General features: G+C 37.1%; 1 protein-coding gene across 8 annotated transcripts in view; it reads right to left on the bottom strand.

Moving 5' to 3' along the window:
- Nucleotides 1-1,956: 1,956 nt before the first annotated feature.
- OXSR1 (oxidative stress responsive kinase 1) overlaps nucleotides 1,957-27,577 on the bottom strand; it is a 159,844-nt gene continuing 134,223 nt past the window's right edge. For 6 of the 8 annotated variants that reach the window (XM_053599845.1, XM_053599840.1, XM_053599844.1 and 3 more), the window contains 7 exons: nucleotides 25,301-25,423; nucleotides 16,632-16,667; nucleotides 13,741-13,887; nucleotides 10,092-10,156; nucleotides 7,154-7,206; nucleotides 5,654-5,722; nucleotides 1,957-5,076 (listed from right to left, as the gene is read on the bottom strand). In XM_053599845.1, coding sequence (XP_053455820.1) covers nucleotides 4,889-5,076; nucleotides 5,654-5,722; nucleotides 7,154-7,206; nucleotides 10,092-10,156; nucleotides 13,741-13,887; nucleotides 16,632-16,667; nucleotides 25,301-25,423 — 681 coding nt within the window. In that variant the 3' untranslated portion in view covers nucleotides 1,957-4,888. The remainder of the gene's footprint in view (nucleotides 5,077-5,653; nucleotides 5,723-7,153; nucleotides 7,207-10,091; nucleotides 10,157-13,740; nucleotides 13,888-16,631; nucleotides 16,668-25,300; nucleotides 25,424-27,577) is intronic. The other 2 variants (XM_053599842.1, XM_053599843.1) reach the window with 1 other exon arrangement.

Here is a 27,577-nt window from a genome sequence, read left to right as displayed (position 1 = left end):
CTGGGAAGAATCAACATTGTTAAAATGTCCATATCACCCAAAGCAATATACAATTTTAATGCAATCCCTATTAAAGCTCCACTGTCATACTTTAAAGATCTTGAAAAAATAATACTTCGTTTTGTATGGAATCAGAAAAAAACCTCGAACAGCCAAGACATTACTCACACATAAAAACAAAGCAGGAGGAATCAGGCTACCAGACCTCAGATTATAGTATAAATCGATAGTGATCAAAACAGCATGGTACTGGCACAAAAACAGAGAGGTAGATATATGGAACAGAATAGAGAACCAAGAAACAAACCCAGCTACTTACCATGATTTGATCTTTGACAAGCCAGTTAAAAACATTCAGTGGGGAAAAGATTCCCTATTTAACAAATGGTGCTGAGTGAACTGGCTGGCAACCTATAAAAGACTGAAACTGGACCCACACCTTTCACCATTAACTAAGATAGACTCTCACTGGATTAAAGATTTAAACTTAAAACATGAAGCTATAAAAATACTAGAAGAGAGTGCAAGGAAAACTCTTGAAGAAATCGGTCTGGGCGAGTATTTTATGAGGACCCCTGGGGCAATTGACGCAGCTTCAAAAATACACTACTGGGACATGATCAAACTAAAAAGCTTCTGAACAGCCAAGAACACAGTAAGTACAGCAAGCAGACAGCCCTCAGAATGGGAGAAGATATCTGCAGGTTATGTATCAGACAGAGGTTTAATAACCAGAATCCACAGAGAACTCAAACGTATAAACAAGAAAAGAACAAGTGATCCCATCGCAGTCTGGGCAAGAGAAACTTCTCTGTAGAAGACAGGCATATGGACTAACAGACATGAAAAAATGCTCATCATCTTTAATCATCAGAGAAATGCAAATCAAAACTATCTTGAGATATCATCTAACTCCAGTAAGATTAGCCCATATCACAAAATCCCAAGACCAGAGATGTTGGTGTGGATGTGGAGAAAAGGGAACACTTCTACACTGCTGGTGAGAATGCAAATTAATACATTCCTTTTGGAAAGATGTTTGGAGAACACTTAGAAATCTAAAAATACATCTGCCATTCAATCCTATAATTCCTCTACTAGCTATATACCGAGAAGACCAAAAATCACATCATAACAAAGATATTTGTACCAGAATGTTTATTGCAGCCCAATTCATAATTGCTAAGTCTTGGAAGAAGCCCAAGTGCCCACTGACGCATGAATGGATTAATAAAATAGTGGTATATGCAGCCTTAAAGAAAGATGGAGACTTTACCTCCTTCATGTTTACATTGATGGAGCTGGAACATATTCTTCTTAGTAAAGTATCTTGAGAATGGAAGAAAAAGTATCCAATGTACTCAGCCCTACTATGAAACTAATTTATGGCTTTCACATCAAAGCTATAACCCAGCTATAACCTAAGAATAGGGGGAAGTGGGAGAGGGAGTGGAGGGAGGTGGGAGGATGGGCAGAGGGAGGGTGATTGGTGGGATTACACCTATGGGGAAAGATTATGATCAGAGAGATTACTCATCCAGTACAAGGATGACAAGAGTACAGTGGAGTATAGAATCTTACCTTAACCTCCATGAGTGCAGTATCAATCTGTAGGGCGCCAGCCATACATACCCAGGCTGGCAGGTTCAAACCCAGCCCAGGCCAGCTAAACAACAAAGACAACTGCAACAAAAAAACAGCCAGAAGTTGTGGCGGGCACCTGTAGTCCCAGCTACTTGGGGGGTTGAGGCAAGAGAATAGCTTAAGCCCAAGGGTCTGAGGTTCCTGTGAGCTGTGACGCCACAGCACTCTACCAAGGGAGACATAGGGAGACTCTGTCTCAAAAAAAGAAAAAAAATAAAGAAAAGGAAAATTAAAGGTAGTAGTAATTCCTTGACCCATAACCCACAGCTCCTCACCAACAGCCACTAAAATAAAACATCCAATACTACTAAGGACAATTTAATTTTTATTGATTAAAAACAAAGGAAACATGCAATAAAATACAAAGTCAAAAAAGAGGAGGAAAAAGTTGAATATTTTACATCTTCCACAATCTAGCATATGTCGCAAAGAGAAATCCTCATTTATTAATACATCATTATTCTATTTTCCAGATTATTAAATAGTATCAGCTGACTCTAGAATTTGGTTCAAAACTTAAGCAAACCCCCCAAACAAATCCATTAGTCATTTAGAAAGACCAAACATTTCACAAATAGCATTGGCACATATTACTTTGTGCTATAGTTAGTCCCTAAACCGGGTACAGGGGATCCTGGAGACTTAGCAACAGAGGTACAACCTAAACTACCACTCCTGAAATGGAGTGAGTTCGCTCACTAGGTTACGTGCTGTCCCACCAGGGTAGTTTCTGTTCACTTATTTTCTCAGTATCACTGCACAAACCAGCAAAGGGAGTCCACCATACATCATGCAGAAGAAGTAACACTGTCCTGGAACCTGAAGTCTGTCTTCTAATTCCCAGCAGGGCAAACAATAAGCTAAAAAGAAAGAGAAACTCCCAGCCCACTTCTGATTTGTCATGCCTGCCCCACTGCAGTTCAAAGGTAATGGCAGGCTGGAGAAAGAGCGCAGGGGAATGGTTTACTGCTCACAGCCAGCTGGGAGCCAGAACAACTCCACATAGTAAGCTGTAAGAGTGATGCCACCTCCCCTTGGATTCCTAAGTGTAATAGATCATGATGGGCTTCTGTGAAACCAAAAAAATGAGACGCTAAAGTAAGCAATTAGTTGTGTGCCAAAAAGGACACTCTCTCCTTTCCACATCTCATTCTCACCCCCTTCTCTGCTCCCTCCCCACACTACTACTACTTCCCCTCCAAAAAAAAAGAAAAAAAGAAAAGGAAAGCTAAATATTTTTCTAGCTAGCTGGTTAATCTTCTTTTCTTCCTCCCAGTTCAATAGGCTCTCACCTTTTACCAAGTCTGATGGGACCTTGGACTTAGATGTCTAGTCTTCTAATCTACTCTACTCCCAACCCTCATCTAAAATCCATTCCCTTCTTCTTCCTCCCCAACATCCTTACTTTCCCAACATGTCTCTGCACCTAGGGCAGATGAAGAAAACCCATGACTAAAATTACAGGCTCAGAATGAAACAAAGGTGTGACAAGTTAGTGGTAGAGAAAGCTTTCGGATATGTTCCAAGAGAAAATTAGGTAAAACCATCTTGTACATCAGACCAACAATGCTGGAAAGGGCATGAGCAATTCTGTAAGAGGCAACTTTCCCCTTTCCAGGGGCTCATAGCCTATCTTTGTGTGTCATTTTAAGGCCAGATAGAGTATCCCATTCATACACAAAACAGCAGAATTATTAGCAGTTAAATAAATGCGGACAAACAGTAGGAAAAAAGAAAATCAACCCCACTGATTATTCACATATTGCATTATAAGTGCTCTTTTTTAAACCTAAAGAATAATTTATATTATTTCTGTAGAAAATCAAACGAAGAGTGTCTACTCATAAAACCTAAAGGTCACGGCACATGTGGTTTCACTTTCCATCTTGAGTTAGCTTCAGCACACAAGGACCCCCTCCAAAGGGTCAGTGCAGGAGAGTGGGCAGAAAGTAGGCCTCTCTGGCCCAGTGTGAGTTTCCTTATTGCTGTAGAAATCTCAGCCTTGCACACCCATTTCTTCATGACTTGGAGGCCAGGTAACTTGATTTTCATGGGAGGATCAAGGAGTTTTTCTTCAATTTAGTTTGAGTTATGATTCCTGCTCAAAAACTGCCTCTGGCAAATTCACTTTAATAAGCCATTACTTGATGTATTTTTAAAACACAGTCCAAAGTTCCACGTTGAAGGATCCATTGGCTGAAGTTTGGCTACAGTCAGATGTTTTGCACCAACTGAAGTTAAGGCTAGCAACCCTTTCTGGAGGGAGCAATGAAGAAGGGGGTGCCTGAGAGCAGCTTCAGCAAAATGCTCAGAAACACCATGAAAAAAAACAAGAACACAGTTTAGGCTGCCTCCGTCTGAGGCTGTGCTTTTTCCTAATAAAGGTTTCTAGAATTCACATCAGGTTCAAAGAAAAAAAAGAAAAACACTAAATTAAATTCTCTGGGCTCCAGATGAACAATTAACTTTCAATTGCTACTTCAGATATCCCATTATACCCACATCCTGGCAAGTGTGGATGAACAAGCAGGATGAGGAAGCCCACTATAGCACTACTTTCCACTTGGGCCATCACTGAAGTAAGGCAAGAATGAGCTGACAGATCTCCCTCCTGGGCCTTGAGACACATGGGCCACTTCTAAGATGGAGGAAAATATGGGACATATGGAGTAAGTTTACTAACGGAACTCTTCAAGGGGATGTTGGCCACTGGTGATCCAACTTTTCTTTCCTGTAGGAAAAAGGAGGAATGATGGCAGGAAGAACATAAAGACCTCTAAAGCTCCTAGCTGGGAGGTTTGTTGCTGGGTTCTTTGGCAGTAGTGGGTTTAGGCCAACAGAAGCAACAGATATGCGCATGTGTGGAATCTCCTTAGGCCACCTCTTCCAGGGCTGTGGTTTAACTGATGCTGAGCTGGGCAAATCCTATTAGTTTACCATCATCAGGAATATCTGAGCCTTCGACACCAGATGCCTGAAAACCAAACAAAATGAGAAGCTATAACTATTTATAAAAACAGAAGCGCAGGTAGCAAGTAAAACTGGCATGGGACAGTGGGAAGGCAGGCAGTGGGCAAAAGGTGTTTATTACAGAAAATAAAGGGTCTGGATACACAGCTAGGGGAAGACTGGCCAATAATTTATTTTTTAGAATAGTCAAGGGTTTGGGGTTAGAGGCTTTCTTAGAGGGAGAAAAGACTGGAGGCCACTCAAAGGAAGACATCAGCTCAGGGTCTTGGGGAAGCTAAATGAACACAATCCACCATATTTTAATATTCTCATCACTCAGGGAATATAGAAGTTGGTCTGCAGAGGCTGCTAGTGTGTAAAAGTTAAGATGTTTTAATAAGGAAAGGGGGACAAATACCAATTTGAAAGTGACAGATCGATTTGACTGAGGTTCTTCCACAATTTTCTGCAAATTAGCTGCCACTGTAATCATACAAACAGAGAATGTAAAGAATGAAAAGCTATATAAATCCATGTTCAACCATATTTTAAAAACTTAAATGGTAGTTAAGAATACTCGGTGTATATCAAAAGGGAAGGCCCACAAAACCTAAAGTATTTATTTATTATCTAGCCTTTAACAGGAGAACCATCCTTCAGTAATATATACCTGTAGCCTTACTGTGACTCTTCCTTTCTTCCTGCTCTTCTAGGACAAAATCTCTAAATGACTTTCGTTCACCTCTCAGCCACAAAGTTTACATAGCCAAAAAAGATTAGATATGGCCAAGCATACTTTAACTACTGACTTTTGTCATTTCTACCAGTCTCCTAAGGGCCTTGGCATGCTTTCATTTACTGTCACTAGAGGTCACAAAGCAAACTCAAAAGTGAAACTGTATTTTTTTTGTAAGGAATGGTCCCCAATACCTGTAATTTCAGCAAATCCAAAAACCATTTCAAGAATGATTAAACCTATTCGCTGGGGAAAAAAACTGCTTTTCTAAGTACTAAGCATATAGACAGACAGGAATACAAAGGCAGAGCACAATGTAGTTACCTATTACTAAATCCCTTCCGTCAACCAGACCAGCAGAAATGAGTTCCTGAGAGACACCCTCCGCTGTATCTGCAAGGACAAAGAAAATGCTTCATTTTTGTGTAATGTCAGCATTGCCAGACATAAGTTATTTGCTAAATACATAGAACCAAGAATTCAGGTAGGGTCTTCTTCCCACACAAGGATTTTTCCTGCCACAGAGGATTATTTCAAGTGAGGAACTCTCAAGATCTAGCCAGAGGGCAGGATCTGTATGAAACAGGTGGCAAATATCACCTCAATGTAAAGATAACTTTCTAAATGATGCAATTTAGATACGTTCAGACCCATGTCAGAAGAGCACCCAACAGCAATGCTACAGAAGAAACTCTTTTTTCAAGCACAATCCTGGAACCTCAGTTCTCTGTACTCTGAGACATGATGTTGAATGCAGAACATCTCTATAGCAAATAAAACAGAATGGTTTATTCTCAATTAAAACTTGACAGAACAAATTACAATCTCTTCTTTTTGGAAATCATACTCTAAGTCTCTTGCTAAAGTAATTTCTCTTTGTTATTCTGGTCGGCTTTTCTTCTTACCTAATTATCTCAGGTGGTACAGTCTGACAATGGGTGTAAGTAGAAACTAAAATGATGAGGACAGAGTATCCCCAATTAACTTCATCTCCAACAAACTCAGTGGTGCTGGTTCTCAACACTGAGCCCCTCAGAGGGAACATGAGAACTGCTGAGGAGTGGGTGTATGCACACTCATATAAATAACCAGCAATTGAATTAATGCCTGAAAATGTGACTTTGGAAAACAGATATACTTCTATGCAACTATATGTTCTCTATTATAGTTAGTTGCTAATAATACTGAGATAGCAGGAGCAGTAGGGGTGATATACAAGACAGATATCTGTAGCTGCTGGCTATTCGCCAAATCAGAACCCTGAGTCAAGAAAAAAAACAAGCCTTGTTTCAAGGCAAAGTTCATGGCCACAAACAGTGCATGACAGGGCTCAGCTTCTGTGTGAGGAGAGTGGAGAATGTAAGTCTTCTTTTCTCTTTACTATCACGGAAGACAACCATGCACAGTTAATAAACACAAGAACATTGGACTCTGACAGATCTTATTTGAATTCTAGCTATACCTCTTTCAAGCTGTATGACTTTGAACAAGTTACTTTGCCTCTAAGTCCTGATTTCATATTTACAATATGGGGATAATAAGTTTTTATGGGTCTTTAATGATAATTTAGTGAGATAATGCTTAGTACAATGCCTGGCCTATAGTAAGCAGCAAATAAAAGCTATCGTCATTACTGTATTACATATGATTTTCTAAGTGAGTTTAGTAGAAAAACGATTTTTATCTTATTCATACATTTCTCCAAACCAGGAAAAAATTTATCATCCTTTAAAAGTCATAACATTTCTAAAGGACAAAAACTTTAATATTTCATTAAGTAACAAATTAAAAGTTATTTTATTTTCAATCATTTTGATGCCTCACCTCTCCCAGGAGTAAATTCAAATCGTATATCATTTAGTTCTTTCTTTGAATTCCTACAAAAGAAAGCAGAATGTGTAAAATAAGAAATTTCTGAATTTATGCTTAGAGATTCTGCCAACATAAAACAGGAATGCTGTGCCTCAAGAAAGATTGTTCTGTCCCCCCAGATATGTTACCCTGATATGACACGCTGCAGGGCTCAGAGTAAACAATGCAGAACAATCATCTAATTGTCCTACAACCCTTTTAATATATGTCCCTCATTGATCAATATAAATATTTCATGCCATTGAGGAGATTCTTATATGACCACTCCCATCCTTATTCTCACTAAGATGAATATATCAAACGAAGAAGAAAATATGTATGAATACAAGGAGGTGCAACTAAAAATGTTAAAGGATGCCCTTTTCATTCTTATCCCCATTCTCATATGCCCAATTGTGTGTAGGAGAGCACCTTGCCTACCACTGATGATCAGTCTCACTACACTCATAAAATGAAATACATGATTCTCCCTCAAATACCACAGGAGTTTAGCGGACAATACAAGAAATAAGGATAATGAGGACAAACTTTAGAGGTAGTTTTCAGATAGGACTTAGTGGATAGTAGGCACAATTTTGGTAGACAGAGAAGATAGGAGGGGAAATTGGGCCTATACTGGAAGCACAGTTAATATATGACTACAGAAACTCAAATATGTGACTGCTAAGGTATAGTTACAATTATTACTACATCAAGTAATGGGATTAACCGCGTGAAAATAGAACATTATATCTAAAGCCAGACATACCCGATTATTTAGGACCTAAATCTAATTTATCTAAACAACACAGAAGGCTATTTGACTAATAGTACTTGAAGATGTTACTGAAATTGTGCTTAGAAAACTTACTCATTTTTTTTGTTGTTGATACAGAGTCTTGCTTTGTTGCCCTCAGTAGAATGCCCTGGCATCATAGTTCACAACAACCTTGAACTCTTGGGCACAAGCAATTCTCTTAACTCAGCCTTCTGAGTAGCTGGGACTACAGGTGCTGTCACAGTGCCCAGCGATTTTTAGAGATGTGGTCTCGTTCTCGCTCAGGCTGGTGTCAAACACCTCCATTGGCCTCCCAGAATGCTAGAATTACAGTTCCCACCACACCCAGCCAGAACTACTCATTTCAAATATAACCATCCCCCCAAATGATTTTCCCTTGCATTGCCCTCTCTCTACACTGGTTCATAAAGGCTTATGCATAAATACTTATAATACCTGAAATTTGCTTTTGGCTGTGTTAAGTACCTACTACAAATCAACTTCAAACTTTAACTTGATAATCAAGGGGGTCATTAGATTTTCCCTTTTTTGGTATCCTTCCACTGTATTTAAGAGTGTTCTATATTCTCTGTGCTTAGTACATAACTGTTCAATCTACTTCATGGAAGTTGAAAAAATACAGATTAAATTGTTCAGCACAAGTTCAGTGATTGAACTGGAATGCCAGGCATAATACCTTCAAAGACAACAACATGGCAAAGTGGATTAAATGTGTTTCTTATCATCTCTTCTGGTCATTTAATTTTAAAGTCTTCATCATTGGGAATAAGAATCGAGCCTCCCATTTCCATAAAGAGCCTGGAACATAGTTCATTAAACCACCACTTTCAGAAAAGCTACCTATATCACTCAAAAGTATCTTCTCCATCTTCCTGAAGCACACATCAAATAGAATGTCTGTGCTATATATTAACTGCTGTAAGACCTCAAACCATTTTTAACAGACAAGTGGTATTCTTAATGTGTCATTAAAATGGCACAACAGGGGTGGTGCCTGTGGCTCAGTGAGTAGGCCACCAGACCCATATACTGGAGGTGGCGGGTTCAAACCCAGCCCCAGTTAAAAAAAAAACAAAAAAAACTGAAAACAAAAATTGGCACAACAAGATTACCAAGATATTCATTTGTAATTATTTGAGGTGGGTTCAGGTATACCAAGTTGGCTTCATTAAAGGAAAAAATAACTCAATCTTCATATTTATGGCACAATTTCAAGCTCCTACTGGTAAGATCAAAATATTCCCCAAACAGCTCTTGCTGCCTCTATATTTAAGTACAACCTTACCAAGAAGAAAACTAGAAACTCATGTGTGGAATGGAGATGAGTCGATAACTCAGTGGAATTTTTTTTTAATGTTAGTAACAGTTTAAAAAAGGCCTGTGATGTCTCAGGTGACACTTTATTACTAATTTTTTTTTCAAATGCATTTCTGAGTAGAAAGAAATATAATTAGAGCAATACAATAGCTATAGTTATACTGACAAAAAAGCGCTCGAATCCTAATCCAACCACTGGAAGGAGATTAAAATGAACAGACTGCTATCTATGGCATTTCCTTGTGAGCAATCTGTCAGGACCTCACTATATGCCCCTACCAAGAACCACCAATTTAGAATATTTGCCATAAAATAGAGAAATAGACTAAAAACACATTTAAAGGTTTTCTTTTTATCTTCTTAGAACAAGACCTTTATTTGATCTATTGCAATCAAAAAGCCCTTTCCTCTTGGCTTACTGGATCTCAGAATCCAGTGCTTATTTGGTCACAATTGTAACACTAATCTTCAGATAAGGCAGCTAAAATGCTGCTCTCCTAAAAACTGTTCCTCAGTTATAGAGGAAAATGCTTCCTGACCCAAACTAGCTATACTACAAATTCATAAATTCATCATTATTGGTATACAAACAACTAACAGAATGTGTGCATCACTTAGTTACAGTACCTGTTAACATTCGATTTTCACACTGTTAATATTAATTCTGAGCAAGATAATGCATCTGCAAGCAAATAACACAATGCTAAAAGGACACACAATCCTATCCAATTACTCTCAGGCTCACACTATTACTGCATATGTATAATATTTAGAGAACAAAAAATGTCTACTCACCTTAATCTTAGTACTAAACTGATTGGGATCTTGGTTTCTTGTGAACCTGCTCTTGAAGACAAAGCCTAAAAAGCATGGAAGAAAAAAAAAATAAAAAGCATCGAAGGTATAAAAGTCAATGCCTGGAACATTAAAAGTGAAGGTGGCTAAAGGTCATCTGCAAGGAGCAATTTTCTTCAACTCCAGCTGAGGTCATCCTAATCCCTAGGACATTCCCTGCTGTGGTGCTGTGGGGGGACACACACTCTAAGGCAGCAACAAAAAGCTGAATGTCAGCCTAAGTCAAACACGATTAGAAAGATAATTTCAAACCCAGATGAAATGCCACACATAGCCACATTTACATTTTGTATTTTTAAGACCCCTGTTTCTTTCTGTAAGAATGAAAAACATGAAGCTAGGTTTCTCCCTTTAAAAAATGTGCCAGTGGGGTCTCTTTCTCCCACACAGTTGGATAACTGAAAATTACAGGCACAAGCCAGTGAAGCTGGGATGTTCTGGTGGTGGTATTTCAACTAACTTATACCAACTATCACCCTACAGTTACAATTAAGAAAGTGCCTCTAATAATAAGGCCAAATACAGGGGTGCCAAAAAATGTATACATATTTTAAGAGACATTATCTATGTAGAATGTATAACATTTTGAAGCTGAATTTAATTATGGTAGCAGTGTGTAGTATGATGTTGGATTAAAAAATGCTGTTAATCAAATTAATACTAGCATCAATACGCAGCAAGCAGGACAGTCAAAAAAAATGAGGGAACTATAGTTGTCATTCAAAGAGCACAAGGCCATTTGGCCATTGATATATGAAATTTGAGAATATTGTGAAAGTTCAACAGCCATGGAGGTGTGAATATGCAACAGAACCACCAACATGCCTAACAACTGCACGTGTCCAGGTTAAGTTTGAGACACATGATGCTGTGTGATATGTACAAGAGAAAATCCAAGAGGCCCCCCAGAGCAACAAGTTGTGCTTCTGCAATAGTGTTGGAACAGTTTACACGCTCACCACAGAAGTCTACCAAACATTCTCCTGACTTAACACCCCTTGACGTCTACCTATGGGGGACCTTACAGGATAAATGGTACCTCAGAAAACTGACTAAATTGGCAGAACATCAGGGCGGCGCCTGTGGCTCAAGGAGTAGGGCGCCGGTCCCATATGCCGGAGGTGGCAGGTTCAAACTTAGCCCCGGCCAAAAACCACAAAAAAAAAAAAAAAAAAAATTGGCAGAACATCAAGAAGAAATACAAACAGCATGCACAGTAATACAAGCAGACACTTTGGTTAATGTTGCTCAAGCAATAGCTCACCGTAACCAGAAATGTCTGGACACGGACTGTAACCACTTTGCAGACCTCTTATAATTACAGGAGTCAAACGTGACTTGCATTCATCTTTTGTGATTGATGAATATTGAGTATTACAATTTTAATAGTTTTTCCCCTTTCTTAAAATGTGTATACATATTTTTTTGGCATCCTTTGTATTCTTTTTTTTTTTTTTATAGAGACAGAGTCTCACTTTATGGCCCTCGGTAGAGTGCCGTGGCCTCACACAGCTCACAGCAACCTCCAACTCCTGGGCTTAAGCGATTCTCTTGCCTCAGCCTCCCGAGTAGCTGGGACAACAGGCACCCGCCACAACGCCCGGCTCATCCTTTGTATTCTTATTAACTTGTAGCAACCATGAGTCCATGCACTGACAATGCTGGTGGTGACAGAGCAGTTAAACAGATGCTGCATGCTCACCTTTTCATTTAATTCTCACAAATTTGGTATATTCTATTTTCTCATTTTACAGATGAAGAAATGGGTTAGGTAGTAACTCAAGTTCCACCATATATGAGGAGCTCTGAACAAGGAGCCTCATGTGTGTAACTTTTAGGCAAGGTGGCTTCTGGAAAGTCACTTATCTCTTGAAATTTGGTATCCTGGTGTAATAGGCCAATTGGAGGAAGGGACCACAGGAGAACTGCTAAAATACAAGTTCTTCATAGTATTTAATTGCAGTGAACCTAGAGAAAATTCCCAAAATTGGGCAAAAAAGGAAGCATCTGTCAGTGTATTAGGTGTTTTTGGTGTATGTAACATAATGAGGTATAAAAAAGGACTTAATATGAAAGTACTGGAGGTGATAAAAAAAGTTTTCAGCCTTAGCACCTGTAGTTCAGTGGTGAGGGCACCAGCCACACACACGCCAGGGCTGGCAGGTTCGAATCCGGCCCAGGGTCGGCCAAAAAACAATGACAACTGCAACAAAAAAAAATAGCCAGGCATTGTGGCAGGTGCCTGTAGTCCTAGCTACTTGGGAGGCTGAGGCAAAAGAATTGCTCAAGCCAAAGAGTCTGAGGTTGCTGTGAGCTGTGACGCCACAGTACTCTTCAAGGGTGACATAGTGAGACTCTGTCTCAAAAAACAAAAAAAAAAGTAAGTTTTCATATGGGAGGAAATGTAACAAGTTCATTCCTATTAACCAATCTGCATGTGTAGTAACTGAGATGTTCATAATAGTGGGCATGGCAGTTAAAAGTAACTTATTTTCCAGAGTCTTGGCTTAAGACCAAGTATGAAGAACTTGAAAAAGTAGCTCTGTGCTTCATATGGAACCAGAAAAAAACCCAAATAGCCAATGCAATTCTTTTTATTGAGACAAGAGTCTCACTCTGTCACCCTGGGTAGAGTGTCATGGCATCACAGCTCACAACAACGTCAAACTCTTGGGCTTAAGCGATTCTCTTGCCTCAGCCTCCCAAGTAGCTGGGACTACAGGCGCCCGCCACAACACCCAGCTATTTTTTTAGCCAGGGGTCAAGCAGGCCTGGGCCAAGTTTAAACCTGCCAACCCTGGTGTATGTGGCCAGTGCCCTAACCACTGAGCAACGGGCACTGAGCCTGATATATTCTTTATAATTTCATTATGTCTTTCATTCATTCCTTTTGGTGGCTTTCCACTTCTTTCAATTCCCTTCATCATTTTTGCCATCCATACTCTAAATTCCCTTTCTGTCATTTCCATAATTTCTTTATAGTTGGGATCACCTATGGTAGCTGCCTAGTGATCCCTTGGTGGTGGTGGTGGCGGAGGGAGGGTGTTAATCTGTTCTGGCTTTTCATGTTGCCAGAATTTTTTTGTTGGTTCCTCCTCATATGTGTTTTTTTCTTGTTCACTTCCTTTCCCTACTTACTTCTCTTACTTCTTCCTTCTCCTTAGTCTTCCTTGTCTCTCTGCTTTGAAGTGACCTCTTTGGCTCTTAGAATCCCACCCTATCTCACTATTCCATTGTAGTGTTGTTTCTGGGCAAGATGACACAATTTGGAGCTGGCTGGAGTCTCTTCTCCCTGATCCAGCTGATGAGGAGATGTCTCTAGTCTGCCATCTTGGAGACCCTCTAGCCAAAAGTATTTGATATTTGGAGTATTTCCATCACTAACTTATTTTATTGCTTAAAAACCTACATGATCCTTGTAAAACTCTCTTATCTGTACATTAAAAAAAAAACGGTAAAGACAGAATTTCTAACTTGTTCCAAAATCTACCAAGGAGACATCAACCTGATTGCATTAGGTTCTATTCCACATTAATATGTTTTTTCAGCTAGCCACAAGGATGCCCATTAAAGCACGTCCCCACTTTACCTGAGCTGATTTTACAGGCTCTGCAGAGGGTGGGAGAGAGACTTGCATTGGCTGTGTAGGTATCTGCCCAGCTGGCTGAGGTAGATGAGCAGAAATCTGTTCTGGAACTTGCAGCAAAGTACCCACAGGATCAGTTGTTGGAAAGAGCTATAACAAAAATGTACATACAGTGTTGCTTGAGTGGAAAGGGAAAGTAGCGGAGCTACTGCTAGCCAAGTGTAGCCTTACGGGGTGACAATTTCAAAGTAGTTTTTGTGTATCACTTACTTCTTTGAGTATCTGTTCCAAATGGAAGTCAAATATCTATTTCTAGGTTTTTCAACTCTTACCAACTCTGCAAAGTGTAATTTATATCCTTCTAAATTCGTCCATAGTAAGTATATAATAAAATGAATTTGCCCAATATATAGAATTGTGCAAACATCACCACAATTCAGTTTTAGAGCACTTCCATCACACCCAAAAGTTCACTTGCACCCATTTTTAGTTAATTACTGCTTCCATACCCAGCCCAAGGCAACTACTCATCTATTTTCTATCTCTATAAATTTGCCTTTACTGAACATTTCATAAAAATGGTACCATATACTCTGTAGTCTTTTGTGTCTGGCTTCATTCACTTTGCATTATATTTATTTTTAACCACATCTATTCCATCCTCTTTGCTCATCAAAGCAGCACCTCTAAAATATAGATTTAAGGGCAGTGCCTGTGGCTCAAGGAGTAGGGTGCTGGCCCTGTATACCAGAGGTGGTAGGTTCAAATCCAGCCCTAGCCAAAAACAAAAACAAACACAAAAACAAACAAACGAACAAATATCCATATATAGATAGATAGATAGATAGATAGATAGATAGATTTAAGTAACAGAAAAGTATCAAAGCTACATATTTCTGTGTGGGGAACTTTCTATTACTTATAAAGACATTGACCAAATCTGAAAATGTAGTTCAAAATTGAATGTGAAACTTCATAACCAAGATAGGTATTATACACATATTATTTTGTATTTTTAAAATATTTTATAAATTTTAATTATGTAGTTGGAGGAAAAGAGGTACAAAAACAAGTTGAACATATTCAAAATTATATAGTTAATTGGGGGGAAAATGCAATAGCCAAAATGTACAATTAAAAAAAAAAACTTCAAAGAGTAAAAACCAGAAACCTAATAGCTGATATTACATAAGCAAAATCAAGGACACAGGGAGTAAAACTTTGTGTTCACTTTACTTCATACATAAGAGGAAGTCATAAGTTATTCATTGGTTCTAGATTTGTATAGAAAAACAGAACTTTAGGATTACTTTTGAAAATGTTAATTATAAGTACAATTTTAAAAGTATATTTAACTTCCAAATTGTATGCACATGTGTTTATTTATAGTAAATAAAGGATATTTAAAACAAAGTAATGAGAAAATGTAAAGATATGGGGACCCTTGAGCACTGTTGGTGGGAATGTAAAATGGTATAGCCTCTTTTAAAAACAGTACAGTGGGCCTTCAAAAAACTTGAAAATAGAATTAGTATATAACCCAGCAATTCCACTTCTACGTATATGCCCCAAACAACTGAAATCAGAGGCTTGAAAACATATTTGTACATCCACATTCACAACAGTGTTATATACAATAGCTAAAAGGTAGAAGCAACTCAAGTGCCCACTGACCCCAGATGAATAAAAAAAATGTGGTATGTGTTTACATATACACACACACACCCGACAATAGAATATTATTCATCCTTAAAAAGTGAAGGCATTCTGCTCCAACATCAATGAACCCTGAGAACATTATGCCAAGTGAAATAAGCCAGTCACAAAAGGGCATACTATATGATTCCACTTATGTGAAGTAGTATAGTCAAATTCATAAAGACAGAAAATGAAGGTGTGGTAGAATAGGCAAAAAGTTTTGGTTTGGACAGATGAAATATTTCTGGAGAAGGATAGTGGTGATGGTTGCACTACAATGTGAATATATTAATACCACTGAACTATACACTTGAAAATGATTAAGATAGTAAATCTTGTTATGTAAATTTACATATTTTTTCTAAGCACCGACTATGCAGAGCAAAATGTTATGTGAACTTCGTCCCCCCAAAAATGTACTGAGCATGAAAATATATTTTAAGTATGTGAAAGCTCATGGCAATATTTAGGCAAAGAAACAAAATGAAGACTAAAAAGAAAAACCCTGGAAAATCTGTAAAATACCCTTTCACTTTCACTCAATTTCTTAGAAATTAAGAACTAGTCAAAATAGGTTAAATCAGAAGTTACAAATAAACCTAAAATGTGGGTGGACTAAATCAACAAAAGTTGTTTCTTGCACACATTCCAAGTCTATCTCTCACCAGCAGAGACTAAGTTTGGTATCATTTTCACTCAGGGATGTAGGCCATGGTAGCAGGAATAAGGAAACATTGAATCATGAGAGACTCTTCCTTCTATCATTGGCCAAAGTAATTGACTGGTTATGTGAAATCTCAAGGGGCAAGAAAATGCAGTTCTATCACGTACCAAGACAAGAAGCCAGACATATTAGTGAATAGCAGTTCTAATATAAGTTGTCAGACACTGGCCTGTTCAGATGGTAAGGTGCAGTATTTATTTTCAGTCTTAACTAATATAGTTAAGTATTAGTTTAATGAAAAAAGACTATCTGCTACTTCAAGCAGCACAAGCCAAAAAAGTAATTTATAAAGTCAAACAAGCAAGCAAGGAAGAATACTTTGGCCCCTTAGGCCAACTTTTAAGACTCAAGTTGTATAACATCTCATTTGCATTTTGGCACACACACACTAATTCTAATTTTTAGAATTAAAACCAAACCAAAACAAAAGCAGATATTCTTTAACAAGGATTCAGTAATCACAATTACTTACCTCAGAATTTGATATTGATTCTTTCACTCGAGGAGACTAAAAGAAATACAAAAAAAGTGTGCTTGTTAACTCAGATCTCAGGTTACTCATTGCTGATCCCAAACAGCAAGTACGTCGAATGCAAGTCAACTTCATTTAATTCTGATCCATACATTAACTCACCAGCAACTCTAGGAAAAGTATTCGGGGGGGGGGGGGAGGGGAGAGGAACTGCCCCACTACTATTGTATTCTTTGTCTAGGTAGCCTACAACAAATGCTTTAATAAACTTACAGTATTTTAAAATTCTATAACTTGAAGCTGTATAAGCAAACATAATGGGACTGTCTGAGTTTTCAGACATAGTCATCACATTCTTCAAAGGAAAATTCTTTCCACTAACCATGAACATATTAAGAACATAAGATCCCAGACCAAATCTAAACTTTCAAGCTAGTCATCCAACACATTCTCAAAGTAGAATAATTCTTATAATAAGCTTTTATTGAGTCATAAACACATAGATCATGTATACATTAATGCATGTATGGGGTACAATGTGCTGATTTTAAATATAATTTGGAATGCTTACATCAAACTAGTTAATATAGCCTTCACCGTATTTACTTAATTATTGTGTTAAGACATTTATACTCTATATTTAATAGAATTGACATGTACCCTTGTAATATGAACCATGGGAATGGTCCCACCATTTACCCTCCTTCCACCAAATCTCCCCACTCCCTTTCCATACCCCACTTCTTCCCTCCTTCATCCTGGGCTATAGTTCTGTTTTATCTTACATATGAAAGTGTGAGTGATTATAAATTGGTTTCATAGCAATACTAAGTACATTGGATATTTTTTCTTCCATTCTTGAGATACTTTACTAAGAAGAATATTTTCTAGCTCCATCCATGTAAACATAAAAGGTAATTACAAGTTTTAATGGAGAAAACTTAGGCAAAATTGAAAAACAAGGATATGAAAACTGCCATTTCAAGAGTTTACTACTACCCTTATTCTTAGAGCTAGATATTTGGGGATTCACTGTGTAAATAAATGTGGGTTGTCGAAAAATAAAAAATGGCTAGTGGAAATAAATTGATATGTTAATACAAACTGAGGGAAGGTCCTAAGTACCCAGTATAAACCACACTTATTTGGAAATGACCACTTATATAATCTGCCATATGAAAATCTAAACTGTTTATTTGGTAAATCATAACATTTAGTAGTAATTTGGGATACAGGAACTGTGGTTTACAAAAAAAACTTACCCCTAAACAAATATCAATTTATGGTGAATTCTACTAAGGAAGGGTTTAGCCAGAATTCTTAAAAGGTCAACTTAAGAGTTTTTTGTTTTTTTTCTCTCTCTCATCATCATTTTATTAAGGAGAATCAAGGTTCAGGTAATAGCTAATATAGTACAGCAAGTTAAGTGGCCAATCCAAAATCCTATTTCAAAAAACTCAGGAAATAATTTCAAACATACAGAAAAGTTGCTAGAGTAAAAACAATACAAAGAACACCAGTATCCCCTTTACCCTGATTCACCTATTAATAACATTTCTTCCTCATTCGCTTTATCACTTGAGTGCTCACTTCTTCTTTCTAAATTTGTGTATTTAATCATATTTTTCTTGTATCACTTGAAAATAAGATGTACATATCCTGGCTGTTTACCACTTAATAATCAGTATATATTTCCTAAAAACAGAGATATTTTCTTAAACAATTCTGTACTACAGTTATCACCATATTTAACAATAATTTTTTAATCTAATTTACTATCCACAGCCTAATTGTCAACTGGTCCTAATGTCCTTCATTGTTTTTGTTTTTCCTCCAGTATGGGATACAGCCTATGATCATGTATACAGTTAGCTGTCATGTTCCTTTAGATTTTTAAAAACTGGAACATCAATATTTTTGAAAAATACAGTCCCTTCACCCTCACTACATACTTTATGTTAATAGCTGTCCCTCATTCGGGGTTTATGTATTTCCTTATTACTAGAATTCTATGAATTCCCAGTTGGATTCTACATGGTGATGTGTCCTTTACAAGTTCATCTGTCCCTCGTTAGCAAAGTTAATTTTAATCACCTGGTCAAAGAATTTTCCTATTTCACCAGTATATAGCAATTCCAGTATATAGTAACTATTTTCTTCCTTGGAACTAATAGGCAATCTGTAGGGAGACACTTTAAGAACTTGAAAATATCCTGCTCAGCAAAACTTCCTCCTACATTTAACATCACGGATGATTCTTGCCTGATCCTATCTTTATGATGGTGATTGTAAAATAAGGATTTTTCTACCTCTGATACTCCTTCACATTTACCAGTAAGCACTTAGCATTCTACTGTAACGAAGACCCATGCTTTGATTCTTCCATTTATTTACATATCTACTTGTTATTAATATGGGTTCACAGATTCCCATTTTTAAATGATTTATAATTAACTGCATTTAATTATTTTAATGGTTAAACTATCCCAGAGTTGTTCAAAGCTGGCACTTGTGTTCTTCTGAGGTTTTTTTCTTCCTTAAGCATCTTTTCTTTTTGGCAAAAGATAATATTCCAGATTCATCTTATATTTTCCTTGCCCAGCCCTGAAACCAGCCATTTTCCAAAGAAGTCCTGGTTCCCTTAAGTAAGGAATTACATTAGAGACCATGATCTGGTTGTAAGGTATGCTTATCATCATTGGGGTGTTTTTGCTTATAGGCCCTTCGTAGGCAAAACTAAGAAATGTAAAGTAAGTATATAACACACATATACATATGCATATAAACATTCACACATACTTACATATACTTTAGAAAGTTTGAATTCATGCCAAAACATCCAATTCAAATCTCATCTTGCCCTGTTCCGTATTTGTATGTCTCTTCTTTTTTTTTTTTTTTTTTTGTAGAGACAGAGTTTCACTTTATCGCCCTTGGTAGAGTGCCGTGGCCTCACACAGCTCACAGCAACCTCCAACTCCTGGGCCTAGGCGATTCTCCTGCCTCAGCCTCCCGAGTAGCTGGGACTACAGGCGCCCGCCACAACGCCCGGCTATTTTTTTGTTGTAGTTTGGCCGGGGCCGGGTTTGAACCCGCCACCCTCGGTATATGGGGCGGCGCCTTACCGACTGAGCCACAGGCGCCGCCCTGTATGTCTCTTCTTACACAGTGAAAATCCTAGCTCCCCCAAAACACCAAGACATTTACTCATCTGCTCAATCCTACAAATCATCTACAAGATTTTCAGAATGTTCTGTTCTGCATATACAACTGTGAAAAACAATCCTAGTAAAAGGAGTTCAAGCTTTCTTTCCCCCATCACTACCCCTAAGACTGAGAGCAACTAGTCAAGATGCTATGTTCATAGTTTACTTGAACTAATTCTTTTTATTCCCTTTCACCGGTTATATATTCACTCAAAATATAATTATGGACTTCCACTTCTGATCATGAAGGATAAGTAATATCGGATTTACCTTTCTGCCTAAAACAACCATACTACCATAAAAGATAAAATACGTGAAACAAAAATTTAAGACAATGGTAATTGATCAGAGAAAGACACTGATCCCTAAGACACAGGGGAAAAAAAGTAATGAACCTTGTCCCAAGTATATTACCTTGAGAGTTTTCAGACAGTGGCACAGAAAGGGGAACCCAGGTAAAATCCAATAAACTGCCTAACCTAAAGAAATAGAGTTAAGAGTCCGGGGAGACCAAAAGCAGATTAAGTTGACAGAGTACTAGGGAAGAGGGAGCTATATAGCCAAAGAACCCTAGAGATTTGCAGAGGAATGCTTTTAAATAATCAGCAGAATACTTAGCAATGAATGTGTGTAAGAAAACTATCTGAGACTGAGGAAATAAATATCAAAACAGACTTAGAGGGAACAGTGCCCAGGACTCACAAAGAGCCAGGAAAAGTACCTATCCCCACCAGCCAGACTGGAAAAACTATAAATTCACAGGACACCAGGTAGTGTTCTCAAAAAAGTCTTGTCTCAGGAAGAGGGAATAAATAGTCATAGACTGAACACAGCTCCAGACTAAACCAACAAATCCCAAAATCAAGACCCAAAAAGATTAAGCTATTTCCAACTAACTTTACTATATCCTAGAACAGTGGTTCTCAACCTTCGTAATGTCACGACCCTTTAATACAGTTCCTCATGTTGTGGTGACCCCCAACTATAAAATTACCTTGGTTGCTACTTCATACCTGTAATTTTGCTACTGTTATGAATTGTAATGTAAATATCTGATACGTAGGATGTATTTAGGCGACCCCTGTGAAAGGGTCGTTCGACCCCCAAAGAGGTCATGACCCACAGGTTGAGAACCGCTATCCTAAAACAAAGTTCAAGATACATAAGAATATAAAATTATTAGCATGAAACAAGGTAAAAATCACAATGTCTGGCTTCCAATCAAAGATTACCAGATGTGCAGACAGAGCCATAGCAACCATCCGGAATTTGTTTTTTAAAGACACAGGGTCGTGTTCTGTTACCCAGGCTAGAATACATTGGCCTGATCATTGCTTACTGTAACCTTGACTTCCTGGGCTTGAGTGAATATTCTGCCTCAGGCTGTAAAGTATCTGGAACTAGAGGTGTGCATCACCATACCTGGCTAATTTTTCCAATCCAGAATTGACATAGATAATAGAATTAACAGAGAAAAGAGACATTAAAAAAGTTATTCTCACTACTTTAAAAGTTAAATGGAGACATAGAAGATGTTTTTAAAAAAATCAAACTTCCCAGGGGTCCTCAAACTTTCTCTTTTTTCTTTTTTTTAATTTTTATTAAATCATAGCTGTGTACATTAATATGATCATGGGGCACCATACACTTGGTTCATAGATCGTTTGACACATTTTCATCACACTAGTTAACATAGCTTTCATAGCATTTTCTTTTTAAACAGGGGGCCAGTTCACTGTCCTTCACACGGTTGGAGGGCCGGACTATAGTTTAAAAAATAAACTATGAACAAACTACTATGCACACTGCACATATCTTATGTTGAAGTAAAAAAACAAAACGGGAATAAATACAATCACACCGCCTCATGTGGCCCGTGGGCCGTAGTTTGAGGACCCCGTTAGACTATCATAATGTCTAAGATTCTGACATATGGTCTGGATAGGATTAGCAGGAGATTAAAAGCTGCAGATGAAAAGATAAATGAACTTGAAGGTTAACATAGAAATTATATAAAATGAACAGAGAAAAATAAGAATTTTCTAAAAATGAAAAGAGAGATGTGAGAAAATTTTAAGTAGCCTAAAATACATATTAGTGGAGGACAGAAAAAAATTTGAAGATACAATGGCTAAAAATTTTCCAAACTTGATTTAAAAAAAAAACAAAACTATAAACTCACACATCCAACAAGCTCAGCAAAACCACAACCACAGAAGCATGAAGAAAAATATACTTAGGTATTTATAAAGAGGAAATCTTAAAAGCAATCAGAGAAAAAAAGACACTATTCAAAGAAACAAGACAAGAATGTCATCAGTTTTCTCAGTGGCAATCAAGAAGAGGACCAAAAAAACTCTTTAAAAGCTCTGAAAGAAAAAGCCTACCAATCTAGAATTCTATGCCTGGCAAACATATCTTGTCAAAATTAAGGTGAAGGAGAGAAATGTATTTTCAGACATAAAACCTTTAAGAAATCATAGCCAGCAATACAAAAAATATTAAGTTCTTCAGGCATAAGGAAAATAATATAAGATGGAAATCTGGATCTACACACATCTTTATTATGAATATGGACTAAATATTGTTAAAGGCTTTTTCAGAATCTATGAAAATAAAAATATGGGCCCAGCTCTATTAATATTACAAGATTTCCAAAACTGAACCATCACTTTATCCTACCCCGTTGGTCATGGTATATTCTTCTCTTAATGTAGTTCAACTTAGTTTTAAGATTTACTTTATTTTTTTTATTAGATCATAACTATGCACATTACTGCATTTATAGGGTATGATGTGCAGATTTTATATACAATTTAGAATGTTTACATCAAACTGGTTAACACAGCGTTCACCTCACTTATTTAATTGTTGTGTTTAAACATTTATACCCTATCTTAATATATGTGACATGTACTCTTGCAATATGCACAATAAGTGAAGTCCCACCGATTAACCTCCCTCCACGCGTCCACCCCCCTACCCTACCCTCACCCTCCTCTTCTCTCCTTTCTGGACTATAATTGTGTTTTATCATTTGTATGAAAGTGTGGGTGATTATATATTGGTTTCATAATAGTATTGAGTACACTGGGTATTTTTTTTTTCAATTCTTGACTTACTTTACCAAGAAGATTATGATCCAGCTCCATCTATGTAAACATAAAAGAGGTAAAGTCTCCATCTTTTTATGGCTGCATAATATTTCATGGTATACATATACCACAATTTGTTAATCCATTCATATGTTGATGGACACTTGGGCAGCTTCCATGACTTGGCAATTATGAATTAGGCTACAATAAACATTCTTCTGCAAATATATTTGTTGTAAAGTGATTTTTGGTCATCTGGATATATACCTAGTAGAGAAATTGCAGGATCGAATGGCAGGTCTACTTTTGGTTCCTTAAGTGTTCTCCAAACTTCTTTCCACAAGAGACGTACCAGTTTGCATTCCCACCAGCAGTGCAGAAGTGTCCTCCTCATAAAGTATTCTCCCCGGACAATTTCTTCAAGTGTTTCCCCTCCACTCTCTCCAAGAATCTTTATAGTTTCATGTCTTAAGTTTAAATCTTTTATCTTTATCCAGTGAGAGTCAATTTTTGTTAATGGTGAAAGGTGTGGGTCCAGTTTCAGTCTTCTACAAGTTGCCAGCCAATTCACCCAACACCATTTGTTAAACAGAGAAACTTTCCCCCAGTTTATGTTTTCCATAGGTTTATCAAAAATCAAATGACGATAGTGTCTGGGTTCATCTCTTGGTTCTGTATTCTGTTCCATACATCTACCTCTCTATTTTTGTGCCAGTACCGTGATGTTTTGATCACTATAGATTTATAGTATAGTCTGAAATCTGATAGTGTGATTCCTCCTTTGTTTTTATTTCTGAGTAATGTCTTGGTTATTCAAGGTTTTTTCTGATTCCATATAAAATGAAGTACTATGTTTTCCAGATCTTTAAAGTATGATGGTGATGCTTTAATAGGGATTGCATTAAATTTATATATTGCTTTGGGTAGTACAAACATTTAGCAATGTTGATTCTTCCCAGCCATGGTATGTTTTTCCATTTGTTAACATCTTCAGCTATTTCTTTTAGTTCTCTTTATAGAGATCTTTCACGTCCTTTGTTAGGTAAATTCCCAAATAGTTCATCTTCTTTGGGACTACTGTAAAAGGAATAGAGTCCTTGACTGTTTAAGATTTACTTTCTTAAAAAAGAATTCATGGTCTCAAAAACAGCTATAAAGATAACATGAAAAATGTTATGAAGAAAAATCTACTTTTTCTTGGATAAAGTATGTCATCTTCTATGCTATTTAGATACCAGAGTAATAGGTTAAAAAAAGCTACTTTAACTACATAGAATCACCAAATTTCTTACAGATAGCTAGACAGTAATAATCAGATATTAAAAAGCTATAACTTATCTTTCCAAACATTTGTTAGAAGAAAAATAGCACCCTTGTCTCTTTCATAGAATGCTGAAACTACAAGGTTTATGTACTGCTAGCTTCCTCTGTCAGCTACAATGTTAAGATTACATTGGAGTATTATTTCAGAAAGGAGTCACATGGAAAAGTAAGGAAGAAAAGACACCATAGTCTCACATTTATAAAGGAATATTAAACACACAGTTGTATATAAATGAATGTTTATATTTGTTATTTCTTATGAGCTTTTCCAAGCTTAAAGCTTAATAAATTTTTGCCAATTTTCATTGGCAATACCTTTACAAACTTAGCTCTGCATAAAGGTCTAGGCTCAAAAGATCTCACTGGATAAAAATGAGGTCAACAAATACTCAATGTTGATCAACAAAGAGTCATTAAGTGCTTTCACCAAAGTAGACCCTAAAAGCAGGCAGAAATAACACTGTACCCACTATTTATCCCATAAAAAAGTCGTGACCAAAGACAGAACATTGTCAAACTCTTATATTTCCAATATACCCCTCAGTTTTGGGGAACGAGTCTAGACAATCAACTTGAGGCAGTTCACTGCTTTTACAAAAACTAAGGCATAGCACCCCACTCACCATCTGCACCACACAGACCCCAGACAGATACCCAGGATATATTAATTAGAAAAAATGTATACTATTCTTCTTTAGGTAATAGGTAATAGAATAACTTTCCAGGACAAAGTTTCTATTGCTAGGCCTTCAAGTTTGCTAACTTTCTCTTCTGTAATGTTTAATTAATTCTATCCAGTATATTTTTCATCTCAGACCTTATAGATTCTGTCTCTAGATATGGGTCATTTTTATATACACTAAACGTTATTAAATTCGAACATATGTGCCAATCCAGTTTCCATGCAGAACTAGGTTCTCGATGTTAATAAGTTGTTTAAGGAAATTCTATCATGAATAATTGTATTCTTTATATTTTAGCTAATTAAGCTGAATTAAGAATTACAGAAAATTCTAGGTAAAGTATACAGTTTAACAAAATTTACCCTAAGTTGTGAAATTGCTGCTTTTCCTTCCTCACTTTCTTCATCAAATTCATCATCACTCCACTCCCAGCCTCCATCCTCTGTCTTATGAAGACGGCCACTGGAACCTGGTACTCTCCGAACCTGCTCATAAGGAAGAAACATAAATTATGGTAGTGCTTCACATTTACTAAACAGAAAATGCAGTCATATTTTTCTATCACTTCAACCCTTTGAGTGGATAACTGTCTTTTTTTCTTTTATTCCTTTTCAATTTCAAACTAATATGAGAGTACACATGATTCAGTTACATTGTTTACAAGTAGATAATCATCTCCCCCTTAAGTGCTCCCATACAAATTCATATATTCCAACCCTCTCTGTTCCTAACCTCTGCTGTCTCCACAACTGCTGATGTTCCCTTGTACTCTGAGCCCAAACAACATCAAAATCCTTCTTATGTAAAGCCACAGTCAAATGTATTTCATGTTTTAATGCCCTTGGACATTGAAGAAAAAAGAGGATTTGAGTCACTTGCTCTTCTCTAAGTTTTTAAGTCAAAATTGTAGTTGTATATACTTTACAAGTTTCTATGCAAGTGCGAAGAAAAAGAGCAATCTCCTAAGCACTAATTTCCCCACAGGTAGCAATCACTGTCAACTTATTTCAGCTTATTTTAGAATTTACATTCATTTCTCTAATGCAGCAGTTCTCAACCTGTGGGTCGCGACCGACAGGAACTGTAGTAAAGGGCCATGGCATTAGAAAGGTTGATAACCACTGCTCTAATGTGTTCCTATCATTATTCATTAATATTCTGGTTTTAGGAATTATTTATGGAACTTTCCACAATAGAAAATTATTATCAATCTTCTATTCTTCTCTCAAGATAATTTTGATCAGATCAATATTCAGTGTTTGCCTAACATAATTAAACACAACAATACTCACGGTTGAGCCTTTTGGTATATTACTGCTACTTTTCCTGCCTGCATTATCTTGTTTCCCCTAAATATTTTCTCAGCTGTGTAAATCTTTTACCACATTCAAATAAATTAAGTATTCTATCAGCATCATCTTTTTGAAGACTCTCACCAAAGCCTCCTGCTATGCTCCACCCTAGGCTTGTTTCACACCATGTCTGCTATTTCAGATTAAACTTTACCATCATCCAGTGGATTGTGCTTCTTCATCACATTTCTGTTTTAAGTACTTTCTCCACTATTAGCATGGTACATTTATTAAAGCCATGCATTTCTGAACTTATCTTGACTCCATTCCCACACTTCTTTTATACTTTCTTAAAAAAAAAAAAAAAACAGATTGGGTTAGGAATCATTTCCTTTCATAATTTTGAAGATAACTGCTCTCTTGTGATCTGGCTTCTAGAGGTGTTACTGGGGTCATCATGAACTCGTGGTTCTGTTCATGACATTCCCCCCCTTCTCTGAAGACTATAGATTGTTCTTTTTGCTGCCAATATTCTGACCTATCATGGTAATATGCATTAGTGTTAGTCTTATTTTTTTTTTTTTTTTTGAAACAGAGTCTCACTTTGTCGCCCTTGGTAGAGTACAGTGATGTCACAGTTCACAGGAACCTCAAACTCTTGGACTTAAGCGATTCTCTTGCCTCAGCCTCCCAAGTGCAGACTACAGGTGCCCGCCACAACACCCAGCTGTATTTTTGTTGTAGTCGTCATTATTGTTTAGCAGGCCTGGCCAGGTTCAAACCCACCAGTCCTCATGTACGTGGCTGGTGCCCTAACCATTGAGATAGGGGCCCTGAGCCTGTTAGTCTATTTTTAATCACTGTGTTGAGTACTCAGGCTCCTTCATTCTGGAAATTCAGCATCATAAACTCTGGAAATTTTTCTTTGTTTCCTTAATGATTTCTTTTCTCCTATTTTTCTAAGATCTGCTTTTCAAATCAAATCCTGAACTTTCTCAAATGATCCTCTTTTCTCATCTTTTCTGTTATATACATTTGGACCTTTTGGCTTCTCCTTTTTGGGAAATTTCCTCAACTTCATTCCACCACCTTTATAATGAACTGTTAATATCTTCTGTTTTCAATTGCCAAGAGCTTTTTGTTGGTAGTGGTACTGTTCTCTGAATGCCCCTTTTTAAAAAATAATAGCTTTATTACAATATAATTCATACACCATAAAATTGACCTACTGAAAGTATATAAATCAATTATTTTTAGCATCTTATTACTATAATCAAATTGAGAACATTTTCATCAACACCCCTCTGCCAATCAAACATGTCATACCCTTTAGCTATCACTGCCTAT

The sequence above is a fragment of the Nycticebus coucang genome, chromosome 8 (assembly GCF_027406575.1).
Source record: "Nycticebus coucang isolate mNycCou1 chromosome 8, mNycCou1.pri, whole genome shotgun sequence".
NCBI classification, from domain to species: Eukaryota; Metazoa; Chordata; class Mammalia; order Primates; family Lorisidae; genus Nycticebus; species Nycticebus coucang.
Note: the sequence above shows the minus strand (reverse complement) of the source record. Positions and strands in the feature narration are given on the sequence as shown.